Source organism: Atta colombica, unplaced genomic scaffold (genome assembly GCF_001594045.1).
Source record: "Atta colombica isolate Treedump-2 unplaced genomic scaffold, Acol1.0 scaffold45, whole genome shotgun sequence".
NCBI lineage: Eukaryota > Metazoa > Arthropoda > Insecta > Hymenoptera > Formicidae > Atta > Atta colombica.
In genome coordinates, this window is record NW_017259534.1 from 210,051 (window position 1) to 226,436 (window position 16,386).

At 28.6% G+C, this 16,386-nt stretch overlaps 2 protein-coding genes across 5 annotated transcripts in view; both read left to right on the forward strand.

Moving 5' to 3' along the window:
• The window catches only part of LOC108691322 (sodium-coupled monocarboxylate transporter 2), a 29,836-nt gene extending 22,456 nt beyond the window's left edge, over positions 1-7,380 (forward strand). For all 3 annotated transcript variants that reach the window (XM_018199009.1, XM_018199007.1, XM_018199010.1), the window contains 4 exons: positions 517-691; positions 1,558-1,712; positions 2,172-2,312; positions 5,705-7,380. In XM_018199009.1, coding sequence (XP_018054498.1) covers positions 517-691; positions 1,558-1,712; positions 2,172-2,312; positions 5,705-6,860 — 1,627 coding nt within the window. In that variant the 3' untranslated portion in view covers positions 6,861-7,380. The remainder of the gene's footprint in view (positions 1-516; positions 692-1,557; positions 1,713-2,171; positions 2,313-5,704) is intronic.
• A 4,853-nt stretch (positions 7,381-12,233) lies between these two features.
• Positions 12,234-16,386, forward strand: part of LOC108691323 (putative aminopeptidase W07G4.4) — an 18,164-nt gene continuing 14,011 nt past the window's right edge. Inside the window, exons 1-2 of one of the 2 annotated variants that reach the window (XM_018199011.1) lie at positions 12,234-12,315; positions 12,461-12,780. In XM_018199011.1, coding sequence (XP_018054500.1) covers positions 12,764-12,780 — 17 coding nt within the window. In that variant the 5' untranslated portion in view covers positions 12,234-12,315; positions 12,461-12,763. The remainder of the gene's footprint in view (positions 12,316-12,460; positions 12,781-16,386) is intronic. The other variant, XM_018199012.1, reaches the window with a different exon arrangement.

The window sequence follows — 16,386 nt, forward strand, 5'->3', positions numbered from 1 at the left end:
AGATTTATCGCGAATATTTTGCAATAAAAAGATGTTATACATACATAACATCTAGTCATAAAATATTTTTAGCCAAAACTTGTACATCATATTCACTATTAGAAAATTATATATATATATAATCGATTAATTTTAGATTGAAAAAAAAAAGAAGAATATTTAGAATTATTAATAAATATTCAGATTGCACAACAAAAATAAAAATTGAATCCCTATATAAGTATATTATCTCATAGTAAAACTAAAACACTAAATAAAACATTTTACAATTTTATTCGAGTGTACATTGATAGAAGGATTAAAATAATAAGATCTTAGAAAAAAATTGTTTCTATACATGTATCGGCTATTAATATTTAATATAGAGTTTGAACTTAAATAATATTTAATGTAGACTTTGAACTTAAATAATTTTTTCTTTGACGTGAAGAACATTATATATAACGATTGTATTTCAAAGTACGAAAATAAATCAAATTTTTCATTTAATCTCTCTTAATTATGTAAATTCCTCAGGTTCAAGTCAAAACTAGTTAGATGTCTGGCGAGTTTCTCTTACGTCATACGGAGTCTACTAAACTTGGGAGTCACAGTATTTACCCCTTGCGTCGCGTTGAAAGCGGTAATAGGACTTCCGTACTGGGCTAGTATCATAGGAATAACGGCTATTTCTGTGATTTTCACAATCATAGTAAGAACGTATATTATGTCATATACTTGTTTCATAAATATCGATGTTCATTCATAATTTCTAAATACCAAATACCATATTCTCTCTCAATTTTCTTGTTCAACATTTTGTTTAGAAATTGAATAATCAATATTGAGATTTCATACAAAAAATATAAATTGAAATCACAATATATGCAAAAAATACAACAAATTAAAATGTCTTTTATATTTATTCGTGAATACGCGGAAAAATTTAAAAATTATCATCTTTTGTTATAGCATACAAATTATATTAACAAATAATGTTGCATTCTGTAATTGACATTCATTTATCTAAAATTATATTGATTTCAATCTTTCTGGAAAAGTAAATTATTTGCGATGATTTTTGTGGAAGCAATTTTCAGAAAGTTCAATATTTCGAATTTAAATGAAGAGTAAAACTACAATATAATTTTAATAAACGTGAATTTTCCGCGCGCAATGTAAAATTACATTCTAGTGGTAAATTACTTATATTTGTCCCATAGGAAATTGGAACAATCAAGCACGTATATACAGGACGCATTGAGCGAATAACAGCAGCAAACAATTATAAAAAATAATGAAAACTGTATAACTTTTAATATTAATCTCTGAAATAATGGAACATTAATGTGTAGAATATAATATATTTGTTATAACAAATACGTATTTCGAATTATAGATTACTTTTTTATATGAATCATTTAGCACGATTAAAATTTCTAAAATTAAATAACCTCGTAAGTAACATTAATTTCGTTTATATTTCATTTAATAATACATTATATATTCTAGTCACTCAGTAATAAATTGTGTTATTTCACAAATACTTAATATTTATTTATTCGTTCGTTTTTTCAGGGAGGTTTAAAAGCTGCTATTCTGTCGGATGTTATACAAGGCTTGGCAATGATTGGTGTATCTACGATAATCATTATACAGGGAACTATTAATATTGATGGACCACTTAACGTCTTCAATGTAACTCAGGAACATGGTCGACTGGATTTTTTCAAGTATGTTACACTGATAATTCATATTAACATTAAGTACATGTAATTTTGATATTAATTCACGCTTAAAATGAATCATGTACGGAATTCCTATTGTGTAGCTTCGCATTTCGTCTCTCTGAACTTTAGAATTATTATCTCGGCGAAAATATACAATTCCAACTGTCAGTAAATTGAATAATGTTAAAATGCAATTTTATATTAAAATTCTTCACTACGCATTTCACAATTTAAAATTATTAAATTCCGCAGCGGCGTAAAATTATTTCACAGGCTATGCATTTTCTACATCTTTGAAATTTTGGGGAGACAATAACATATTCATCCTTTTTTAAAATTGAGAAAGAATTTAAATAATTGAGTATTTTTTTAAACGACGTTTAATATCTTAAAATTTTATTTTAAGTATAATCTTACAATAAAATCTACTTTTTATTATTTAGTAATTAATTCTTTTTTCAGTTTTGATATGAATCCACATCTTCGAGTAACGACGACATCGGCGACAATAGGTCAGCTCTTCATGAGTTTATCCATTTTAGGATGTCAGCAGAATTTTGTCCAGAGATATTGCAGTATGTCCAGTCATAGGAAGGTTGTTAAGTAAGTAAACTGTTTATCTCGATTCAAAATTTTGAACAATTCCCTATCCACAATTTTAGCAACAGACTTGTACGACACATTGTACACAAGTCGTCGAAAAGCTTAAAGGATAATATGATTTATGCAAAGTGTTCCAAATTCACTTTACACATTTAAAACATAAATTAAACTTGAATATGACTGCATGCATGTAAAACACAAAATAGTTTCAATTAAACAAAAAAAAATAATAAATTTTTTATTTTTAGAATAAAACTATATTTTAAGAGTATTAAATCATAACATTTTATACAAAATTCTACTAATATAAATAAATCTAAAAGATGCAGTCTAAAAAATAAATCGGAAAAATGTAGTAATAGGATAATACTCATGCATCATTTTACATTGTTGCATATTTTTTCATGCTGTGTCTGTAAAAAATTTTTATCAGTAAATAAACATAATTTATCATTTTAATTAATGTTTTAATAAAATTATGAAAAAAAGAAAATCATATATCATTTTAATATCAATCTGATGTTTTCTGACATTTATTCAAGGTTTTAATGTAATTTCGTGATCAATTCTTCAATTGCTTACTTGGATACCTTGGACAGAAGTAAAATAATGTAAAAATTTGATTAAAACTATTAACTAAAAATTTGCAAGTTTTATTAATTTAATAAAAAATAAATTTTTTAAGCAAAAACTATGTCAAGAAGAAAAGAAATTCAATTCTTTTCAAAAAAATTTTAAAACTTGCAAAACATCATATCATTTTCATGTTATATGAGCATATTCTTCAACATAAAATTAAATTCAGGTATTTTCGTTCATGTGTATTATTTAGCCTTAAGAAAACGTTTCTTTTTATCTATCAATATTTGTTATTTTTTATTTGAGATTTATTCCGTTTATGTCATATAAATGCAGCTGTTTGCACAATTGAAGTAGTTCGCACGCTCGCATAATTGTAATCGTGGCGAAACATTGAAGCGCATATATAGTAATCAACGTAAAACTGTACATTTTTCTAGTCCGATATCTGATGGCAATCGAAAGCCTATGGTCACAAATTTGTGGCGATGCCACCGCACTTAAACTGAAACACCACATGGAACAAATGCATTACCGTTGGTCCGTAAAATTTTATTTTACTCGCAAATGTATCGTCAGAGGAACCTACGTGGATATTTCTATGACAAAAATGAAGTGATTATTGATTTAGCGACATGCTTATGAAATTCTCATTTCAATACATTTTAGAAATTATTTAGAGATTAAATAAAATTTCATTGTCATTACAAATTTTCTTTCACTATACATATTTTCAAAATATAATGAAATGAATATTTGAAATCAGTTTGGAATATTATATTCCGTGTATTTATACTGTTGATTTATATTACTGTTGATAAGACTGTTTTTTAATAACTTTTTTCTTAAATATCTATTTATATTATGATAACAGATTAAAAATAAAGTTTTATGAAATTGTTTATAAAAGATAATTTTCATAATTGTTGTATACTAATAATATAATTATTTATATTGGGTTGTTCGGAAAGTTCGTGCCGATTTTGAAGGAAAATTGAAACGCAGAAGATTTAAATTTTTAATTTCATTTATTAAATTTAAATCTTTTGCGGCACGAACTTTCCGGACAACCCAATACTTTATATGGCGTTTCTATTCTTATAAATGTAATTAATATGTCAGAAACTATAAAGTGAATTTCTCAGATTGTGACAATAAATTAATAAACTTTATATCGATAATTTTCCATGCTCGTAATATCAGCGATAGAAATTGTTTTTGGGAAATGGCACGATTGAACCGATTTAGGAAATTGTGCCCACAGTTACTATTATCACATAATCAATGAGCTCTGTAGGGAACCAAATGGCGTCGCGCCAAACTTTTAGTATAGGTATTCTCACTATTCAATAAGAGGTCTATAATATCGATGCAACAGACGTTCGTTAAAATAAAATCTTCTCCGTACACTTAAATTGACTGAATAAATATCTCGCTAAAAATAAAAAAGCAAAACTATTCCGGAATGATGAATTAAATTCTTCATTATTTGTTATTGTAGATTGCTACAAATTATTCAATAACATTATAAAATTATAATGAATAACTGCATCGTTATTGTCAGTTAACTAAAAATTTAAAAATTTATGTTGTTATGGGATTTACCCGTATTAATATATATATATATATATCATGCATTATGCTGCGATTATATTTGATATTCTTTCAGACTTCCTTGACATTTTAATTAACATCGAGATATAAGTGATTTAATTGCCATGTGCGTTAATGCAAATCACAAGTACCTATCTCAATCTGTATTGTTTTTGTTTTATACTTAAGAATTCACTCACTTATCTTATTTTCCTTGAGTTCTTTTTATTTTTCATCTTATCCTTAAAAAATTAAATATTTAAACGGATTCCATTATCTCGAAAAGTTGAACAATACAAACATTATACAATTGTCGTCTGCACTCAAGCTTCTTTCATTAATTATTCGTTACTCTCCACTTTTATTTATGTTTACGTGACAGTTTTTCCGACGTGCATGATACTGTCGCGCGTTATTGTGTTAATCTTACAGAAAATCTAATATAAATATTATCCGCATATATACATACATTATTCTTGTATTTGCATCAAAACTATTTTAAATAAATGCATTTTAAACATATGTCTAGAATATACATATAGAACTTATTGCAAAGTCTCTTTTATATTTTGTAAGACTAGAGTAATTAACAAATAAAAATAAATAATAATTCTTTTGAATAAAATTTAAACTTTACTATATTAAAATAATATAAGACAATTTAGAATGTTTACAATTATTATAAAAAAAATAAGCATTCCACAATGTATGTTATGTAAATGCAAATATATATTGACTACTTTGCATCCGATGGATGTACGTATATTTCATTTTTTTTTAAATCTATTTTTTGTGAAACATTTAATTTGACGTCAGGCAGTTACAACAATTTATTATCGTTTTTGCTTTATCGGTCAATTATATTAAATAAAGTACTACTGTGTAAACAAATACAAAATTTATTTCAATCATTGCAAATATCAAGAGCATAATGCGAGCAAAAGTTTATTAAAGCATGCATTAAAAGAATAAAAAACTTATTTAAAAAACTTGTAGCATGGACGCAAATAACAATTATATAACATTAATTTTTTCAAGAATTGTATCATGGATTTATGTAATAACATAAACACTCTCCTTGTATAATTTTTAATATATTTTAATACCATTGCTATCTTGGGCTCAACATTATTGTATCAATTTTTATTTATAATTTTTAGAATAGTCTAATATTTTGATCTTCAATTTTTTTTATAATAAAAAATGTTTTTTATTTTCAGAACGATGATGGCCAATATACCTATAATCACAATCTTGTTCTCGTTAGCTTGGATCGTTGGAATGGTGATTTTTGCTAATTACGCCGACTGTGATCCACTTAGTTTGGGATATATTTCGAAGATTGACGAGATTGTACCATTCTACGTCGAAGATAAATTCTCGAAAGTACCCGGAATGCTTGGTCTAGTCATGGCAACTCTTTTCAATAGCGCCTTGACTTTAGCGGTATCTAATCTTAATTCTCTTGCGACGGTGACTTTCGAAGATTTCCTGAGTCACATACCTGCATTGAGTGATATGAAAGATACGCAGCAGCTTCACGCGATCAAAATAATCGGTGTTATTTATGGTTTGCTAATAATCGGCATTAGTTTCTTGGTAGCTATGTTATCTGGCGTAATAGAATCTTCTATGCTAATGACGTCAGCAACATCCGGACCTCTTCTTGGTGTATTTCTCCTTGCTATGTTGATACCTTGTGCTAATTGGAAAGGTGCCGCCGCTGGTATGATTTTTAGTCATGTAACAACGATGTGGATCACTTATGGTCACCTCAAACAGGGTAACGTGCCTGAGATGCTACCTTTATCGACAGAGAATTGCGACAATGAAACGTTTTCCTCATGGGTCATCAGACCAATTAGTCTAGAGTATTATGCATCAAACGTCACTAACTGGACAACAATTCAGGAAAACATTACACCATCATCTGTCGACGTAACCAATGAATCATCTGATCCTTTAAATGTTCTTTACGGGATCACTTATATGTATTACGCTCTTATCGGTAGCATAACGACTGTCGGTGTTGGTATCATTGTGAGTTTAATTACTGCCGATGCCGAAGCTGACAAATATGAAGAGCACTTGCTGCATCCTACAGCACGAAAAATAGCGGGATTATTTCCTGGAAAACGGAGGCTCTACGTCAGCAATATTCGTCTTGGGAATAAAAATGATACAGAGGTCACGAATGACACTCTTTCCTCTGTAATGTCTATTCCCGACAGTGTCGAAAAAGTAACTTCTCCTCAAGGATGCACCGATGATAGAGGAAAGCTACACTTAGATAATAGTTATGTGGAGAAATTGAACGCGCTAAAGAACGCTTCTCTGGATGTAACCAATGAAATTGGCAAGCATACTAGATTATAAATACTGCAATGCAAATTTGCAAATGTTCTTCATGCAATGTTCGCAGTATCACTATTGACCAAATCATTTATTCAAAGAGAATAAAAAATCTCAGCACTTGCGAGAATTATTATACTATAATTAGTGAACAGTTGTGTATATGTTAGTGCCAGATTTTATTATCCAAATATGATACACGTGAGTTTGTGACCTGTGCGCGTGAAATGTAATTACGCGTAAGCAAAGTTTCCCTCGATTACAGTGCTCGAGCTACTCTCATATTCAGCTCAAAATATTGCTCAAACGGAAGCAATTCAGAGATGCAATTCAAGAAAACTTTTAACTTGCGTGTGCCAATTAAAGTTAACTACAAGACACGTATAAGCTGCATTTAGACATGAATTTAGACACAATTTACTAGAGAAGATTGTCAAATACACATGCTTTTGCTGACTGAGTTCATGTCACTGCTCGCAATGAATAATTTCTGTATCTAAGCGAAGAAGCACAGAAGTGAAAATCAGTATAATTATTATTAGCAACTAAATACATAATTATGTAACTTGATTATAGATAATGGAAAATTAATAATCAAATCACCGATAAAGTAATTTTTTTGCTTTTGTTACTACACACAATATTTCAATTGTATACTCGAAATATGTATTCAAAAGTATTCTCACTACGATACTTCTTCTTTAACTATATTCAATAAGAGGATTGATTTTTTGAATTATATTTATTTTTCAAAAATAATATAAGAAATAGATCAAAATTGTACAAAATTTTCTCTTTTGTCTTTATATATTTGTTCGTCAAATTTGTTGTCAAATTCATATTTTTTTCAAGACATGTTCTTTTGTACTATTTTTTCATGAATGTTATACTATAAGAATAATTTTTTCTTATCTTATATCATGAAAATAATGAAAGTAACTTTTGTCAGTTAACAAGAAAAAAAATAAGAATATTAAACAAGTTAAATAAAGAAGCCTAGTCTTAGAGATTACAAAAAAATTATAAAAATGAAATAGGGCCGCATTTTTTATAACTTTGTATTTAGATTCAATGATTCAAATTGATACTCTGCAAGTAGTATATAACTTCATATTAGGTAAAGATATTTGATTGCAAAACAGCAGTCATACGCGAGGGTTCCTCTAACATAGTATTTAAATCTTAAATGAATTTTGTAGTAAGTATTTTATAGAAGATTGCGCATATCTGTACATACGTATGTAATTCGTGTGTGAATTGTTTTTAAATTTATCTAGCATCTTAGACATTGATATTAAAAGTTATTTTTATATTTCAAAGAATGTGAGTTATTTTATAAGTTGTGTATTTTTTAAGTTGTGCTCTTCAAAATATGTAGATACGTAATGGGATGCCAATCCAGCGACTGTGATCGTTGATTTTTATTTGTATCATTGTGCCTATATATTTATTATTTCAATAATATAATTCATTAATTTTTATCTGTTTTAGTAGTTACTTGAGAACCTTAAGACAACTTCTTTTCATGTAAATGCTAATCTTAAATATGCTGTACTTTCGATATGACAAAGATTATAATTTTTTATTTAAGCATTTATTTATTTAAGTGCTATTCAAATTATTAAATATCTAGTCTAAATGTTGACGTATCTGTAGATATATTGGATTAACTATCCAATAATTGTCAACATAATTAAATATTAATATATAAATACAATTTTAATGTTATACATATATTGTAAATATTATTTCCTCTTAGATACATAGCAGACAAAAAATGAAATGATGACTGCTCTCTCTCTCTCTCTCTCTCTCTCTCTCTCTCTCTCTCTCTCTCTCTCGCGCGCGCGCGCGCGCGCACACACACACACACACACACACACACACACACACACACACACACACACACACACACACACAGAGAGAGAGTCAATTAACTATTTGGAAGATAATAAATTATTAGAAGAGTGCTAATCAGGGTTTAAAGCAAAACACTCATGTAAGACTGCCTTTTAATGGATTATATCAAGCTGGAAAAGAAGTATAGATGAAAGAAAGCTGAGAGGAATTGTATTTTTAGATTTAAAAAGGGCATTTGAATTGGACAGAGATCTTTTGTTAAAGAAAATGAAAAGTTATGGGATAAGAGGGATAGTACTTAGTTAACAGTTATTTAGAAAATAGAACTCAGAGAGTTAAATTTAATAGAAGTTTGTCAGAATCTATAATATTGCTGTGAAGCTGGGAATTCCACAGGGATCAGAATTAGGACCGTTATTATTTTTACTCTATATAAATGACTTGAGAGTGTGTATGACAATTGTGAAATTAGATTATTCACAAATGAACTAATATAATATTCTGATGCACTAATATATACAATAGGCCATATACAAGCCAAGAAATAAATAATAATCTTAATATACAGATAATATATAGTAAAAAATTGAGAAATAGTTGAAAAATATAAATTGAAAAATATAAATTGACTGAAATTAAATGTGAATAAAACTAAAGTTATGCTAGTTAGAGGTTATTAGGAAAAAAGTATCGGAAAGAAATACAAAAATAAAACTAGAAAATATAGCATTAGAAGTGATTAGTAAAATTAAATACTTAGGTGTCATTATAGATAAAAATTTAAATTTTGTAGCACATGTTAATTATCTAGGGAAAAAAATAGGATCGAAATTGGGGACATTTCGTCGAATTACAATAGTGAATTTGACACTATACATGAGGTATTGTACAAAGCGATAATTACTCCGTTGTTTGAATTGTTTAGCTATATTATTGAGTTTAAATGATTATAATGCGCAGTATTTACAGAAATTACAAAATAAGGGAATGAGAATTATATTACAGTGCAATTACAGAACAAGAATTGAAGATATGCTTGAGGCATTGCAATTTATATCAATTAAGGAAAGAATTGAATACAATGTTCGTATTTTGATACAATGATAAATGGAAATTATCCGGGTTATTTAAAAAATGAGATAGAGCAAGTAAGAAGGAAGGAATATAAACAAGATCGGATTGAAATATATTAAAAGATGTAACACTAGAAAATGTTGTTATATGATGGGTTTAAAATGTACAATTTACTTAACGAAATAAGAAAAGAAAAAAGATTTAATTTATTTAAAAACTTTAAGAGAGCATTAGTGCCATATATGACAAGTGGAGAGGGATAGTGCAATGTAGATGTATAGGTAGGGATGTTTAGCGGATAATTAATAAATAGGCAGTATATTAGATTGTATCACACATTGTAGCTATTAAAGCTAATAAAGATCAATCAATCAATCAATCAATCAATCTCTCTCTCTCTCTCTCTCTCTCTCTCTCTCTCTCTCTCTCTCTCTCTCTCTCTCCCTCTCTCTCTCTCCCCCTCTCTCTTTCCCTCTCTCTCTTTCCTTCCCTCTCTCTCTCCCTCTCTGTTTCAATTTAAAAGTTATGAAAATTTATTTATAATAATATTTCTTTGCAGTGATGTACTTACATTATACAATTATGATTTCTCTTTAAAAGCACAATCTTTAAATATTCAATATGTGCAGTTGAAAAACATAAACATTATGGCAAGAAAAAGCCTCGCTCTATTGCAACATTTTTTTTCAGCATAGACTTTAAATGACAAAAGCCATTAATCGATTCAATTAAAAAAATGATTCATTTTAAAGATAATTATCCAGTAAAAATTGAATACAAATTTAATACAAATTGATTTCTGAAAATTTTGTATTCTAATATATTGTACAAAAATTCGTCTTAAATATAATTTCAAAATAAAAATTGTATATTGAGATAAATATTTTTTTATTTCACAATTACAAATCAATTTACCATTTTAAAATTAAACTAAAAATAGTTTTGAAAGTATTGGATAATAAAAATTTTCGCAAAAATTGAGTTTTTGTAAATTCGTATTTGTTGCTGAAAAATTGTTAAAATATCTACTATTCTATTTTTATTCACGGTTAATTATTTTTAAAAAGTAACTCGTTACTCTGTTACCATTGTGTTTTTATTTCCGACGTTTTGTGTATATCAGCCGCACCAGCTTGTCTAGCATTCAGATCGCGAAATGCAAAATAAGGCCCAAATGTTTATGCGATTGAGAGCTTGAATACAACTGCGTAAGAGTGAAATTGCGCGCCGACAATTCGCCGACTAGATCGATTGCGATTGGCGCGCGGACGTTAAGGTGTACTATATTTCTCCGGCTGCAATCATGCTAGAAAGTTAATCGCGTACAACCTATAAATATGTCTCTCCGCGTACTCTCTGAAGAGAGAAACTTTTGAGACGATCATATACACATGCATAAATGTGTCGTATCTGTATACACGAGCACTAGTCCGCACTGAAAACAATTGAAATGTGATAACAGCATGTCCCTGTCTCGCCGTTTGACGTGCGAGAAGGAGAATTTCACCAAATTACAAATTTAAACTATTCTAATTCAGAAACGGCACTGCTAAGCATTCCCATTTTTTTTATAAGATTCCAATAATATTTCTACATTACATATTTATTTATTTTTTTTAATCTGTAGAAAATTCTCGCCGTAAAGTATTAAAACGTTACTTCGACAAGACTTAATATAGGAATTTATGTGATAAGAGCTAAAATTTTGAAGATATAAATATCTCTATTTCAGCACAGCTAGGATTTTTGAAATTTAATATATAGATAAAATTATTTTAAACATAATATCCAAATTTCAAAAAAATCTATAGAAACTCAATTTCTCGAAGAAATATCTTAAATTTCCTTATAAAACATTATTTTGCACGCAACATTTGGGTTGCCTTAAATAGTAATTATCCTAAATAATAATCAGACATCAGACTAAATATCCAGTAATCAACAGTAAGAACAATTGTTATCAGACAAGAGACAAAATAAAAATGAATAAAAATAATAAAAATAATGAATAAAACACTTATATTTATAACTTATAATTTACAAATTTTAAGTCAGCTTGGGAAAAAGAGTGATTATAGTAAATCATTTTAAATGATAGTAACTTTTAGTAACTTATTAAAGAAAAGTAACAAAAGTGATTTAATTAAATGACTAAATGAAATAGTTATTACTCTTGTTTATATTTGTTACGAATTTATATTTATTTGCATATAAATAAATTAACAGATTAGATAAATGAAACAAAGAGTTCGAAAAAGTCAGAGTATAGTCTACAAATATAGATCATCCGTCGTCGACCATCCGACCATCTACACTGCATCTGTTTGGGATTGGAAATTCAAGGTGATCCGGTGTGCAGGCCATGAACGCTGGCAACGTTGCAGCGATTTAACAGTAGTAGTTTCATATTAGTATATATCCTACTCCGGACAGAATGGTTATGTAGTAGTGGTAAAGACGGTCGGTTATATTCAAGAAAACACAGACTTTAGTATTGTGCACGTTCTCGAGTTGGTTGCTCACAAATCTTATCATGCAGAAGAAGGTAAAATCGATTGGCACATCGAGCGATAACAGTTTCTACTTTTATCATTCTCTTCTCTTCTCTCTCTCTCTCTCTCTCTCTCTCTCTCTCTCTCAAATATATATGCGTAATATACATTTTTCTTTCCTTTTTTTTGCTTTTTCAGCTATTTTCAGTGTTGTTAATGTGACCATCGCCGGATTTCAGATTTGAAGGGTGCCGCGAGTACGGTTTCGATCCTGCGCTCTTCGCTTTTTCGAGGCGTTCGATCAGGCCACGAGACATCCATTTTGACAGTACGACAGCAAGATCGTGTAGAACACGTGCAACAGCCATACGTCTATTTTCGTTGGTTATCAAGAGGCGTATGAATTTCACGTTACAGTTGTGCAGGAGATAATACATATACACTTCCTTACGTTATCTCACATAGAGTATCTTTAAGAGTACGGCGTGGGCGCGGCGCATCATGGCGGTGGAATCAAGGTAAATACACGAAAAGCTCATACGACATGCGCTGATAAATGCTATATTCTAAACGCGAATGACTCTTTGACGGGACAACAATAATTTGATGCACAAGGGCATAATTATTCATGCAGATGGTTTGAATTCGATCATTAGCCATTTAAATTTTGTAAAAGGATGATAGAAATAGATAGGAATATGAAATACGTCGCGCTTTGACAAACTTTAAAAGAGAATAATAGCAGCGCGTAAAATTAAATGCTCTCATACAAAAGATTTCTACATTTCAATGCTGTATAAGCATAAATTTATTATGCTTTCAAAGATTTTACATTTGAAAGATTCGAGTTTATATATCTTAGTGCTTTAAATTTCGATTATATCTCTCTAGTTCCAATCTTTCACTGTATTTTCTGAAATAAGAATAACTATTGTTATTCTTCGACTTGTATTATATATCAATCATCGAAAATATCAAATAGTATATTGGGTTATTCCTATAACTGTGCACTATAATAAGTAATTCGTAATTTCATCATAAACTAACTAAAACTGTAGATTCTTGGTGAATAATTAGGTAGTTTATGTCGAAAACGTGACGTAAACATATTTGCTTGCGAATTTGTGCGAACTCATGAGAAATGTGAATTTCTCTAAGCCAATGTTGGTTCGTTTCGCACTGTTACGCGAGATCCAGTGGTGCCCAACTGTTTCGAAGCTGCAAAGTTTCCGGCATCATTAGCTCGTAACTTAGAACGTGCTCCTGATTGATTGCACATTGTGCATGTACTTGATAGAAGTAAGTTTCATTAGCAACTGAGATAAGTCGATATCAAAATCCAATAAAATACAACAGTTTTCACGATGTTATTTTTATCTCTTCTTCAAATTATGAAAGACTTGATATTGTTGATTTGTTTCTTTTTTAAAACTTTTGACATATATAATGATTCATGAAACTGATCAAATCGTTACAAATTGTTATTGTTATAAATTTCTTTTACAAATTCATAAACAAAGATAATTATCATAAATGCTTATTTGCTTATATATATGTTATGCTGCAATAATACATTTGATCAATTTAGAGTCATTATATACTTGATGGCTTTACAAATCATGTTTTAATATTTGAGCATGAAAGTAAAATTGGTAATAATGAAAAGCAATAAATATGTTTTTATTGATGAGTTTTTAAATTAGCAATATAATGTATTTTCCTTACTTCATTAATTTATTTAAATACTTTTGTTTAGATGGGAGTACTTTATTGGAACATGTTTAATCGAATCCATAGATATATACATATGCTACGTTTTTTATGATGTTTCCAATTATATTCCTAACTGTATGAAAAACTCATATGTATGCGTAAAATCAAATATTAATTACTAACATTTGTGTAGTAATAAAAGTAAAATTATTCATCAAGATATCACGAGCTACACAAAGTATAATCTAATAATTCCTAAAGGCTCGCGTTTCCCTTAATTTTTCCATTCTTTAAGCCATTGTTAGTTTTAGCAAATACTAGATAATAGTAAATTCGAGGATAAATTATTAGCGATAAACCGCACGAAGCGAGTTCATAGAAACACCTGATGGTAGCAATGATCGTAGATCTACGAAGACCTCATTATCTCTGCGTGATGTATACACACACATACACACATATACTTATGAGAGCACGAGGAAGCATTATCTGTTAGATTATGTTCGTAATCGATCGATGTTCGATTTATTGCGTGCGCGATATCATGTGTATTCTTGAGATTTATTATCTTCCATAGAATTCAATGTATTGTACTCGAATTATGACCAGTCATTGACTAGATTGATTTCGCATGTAGAAAAACCTGTTAACGTTGGAATGTAATATACGAATATAAAAATTCTATTACACTAGGTTAAAATAAGGTCTGCGTTAATTGCTATCGTTGCAAAAGAATATTTTAAATTTGTGATAAAATATTTTCTAATTAAACTGTCTATCTTTCGATTGTGATATAGAATCTAAATTTAATTTAATTACCGATTTTATTTAACGAAATACTTCACGACTATATTAATTACATAATCAGGATAAGTTTTTTATTTTGGTTCACACACACACACACACACACACACACACACACACACACACACACACACACACACACAAAACACAGATTCTGCATCGATGCTAGAGATGCTACAAGATACTTCGAAAGATATTATCGTTAGATGGTTGTAAGAATCGAATGTTTTTGTAGCAACTCGCTGGCACCATTTTCGGAATTACCTTTAAAATTTTCGTACATTTCCTATAAAGTAAATGTGCACATCTCTAATATTTTCTTTCCTTTTGTATAAAAAGAATCTTTGTGGTATTATGGCAAGAGGTTTTGTAGCCTTTTTAGATGTACATAGCAATATTTGTATAGACTTTATATAAACTTTCTTACTCTGGAATATGAACGTTTACATATCAACGAACACATTTTACAATTATATTATCTTTAGTTTTTTACTCATCTCTATACATGTGCAAATATATACATTAAATACATACGTCCACATACATTAAATCCGAGATAAAAACATAAAATATATTAATAATTTTAATAATTTTTTTATATAAATATTCGTATTATATAAATATTTAAATATCATTTTAATGATAACAATTTTCGACTATTTATATCTAAACATTTAGTAGCGCCTACTTTCGTCTGTGAAAACGATGCTGGAGATATTGTTAATATAATGCTAATGTATTCCACGTGGAATTTCCTCTCAGTAATCTTATCCAACGATTATATTCATCTAAATTACTGAACCATTTTGTTCTCCAAGTCGTACATTTAATAATATATATCTTCATTTTAGTGCTAAATGTAAAAGAAGATAACGATATTTATAGTTACTGTCATCGATAAGAATACTATGTATTTTACAAAATATTTATATAGTTGCAACACGGTATTCTAAAAGAATTTATCTTCCAACAAAATGTCGTATCTATGATTAAATAAATTAAGTTGAATTTACAAAATATTAACAATATTATACTTTCATCATTATTCATTTCAATTTTATTTAAATTTAATGTGTTGATTTTTACGTTTAAAATACAATAGATAAAAATAAAATGAAAATAATTTTTAATTTCAAATTATTATGAAAGAATATTTGTTAACATACAAACAAAGAGAGAGCGCCTAGAATCGGTCAAAGTTAGATGTTCGAATAATATAATTCTTGTTCAAGAATTTAATTATCTCAAATGTGATCGTGCGCCGAAATGTTCGGACATTTAAACACAATCTGAGATACTAAAAAAATATTAATTATAATCCTTTTCCATTTTGTTAACATGTTCCCTCTCCAAGGAATAAGCTATTTAATGTTCTAATATAATATAATGATATTAAATCATTTGATATTATAAACATAAAATATATAAAATTAATAAATAAGATATAATAAATATGAGATATAAAAATAAAAATATTTTAGATACGTTTACTATTATAACGAACTACATGATAATAAATCATTTGTAGAAATAATATACAAGATAAAACAAGATTTCTCTCTCTCTCTCTCTCTCACACACACACACACACACACACACACACACAC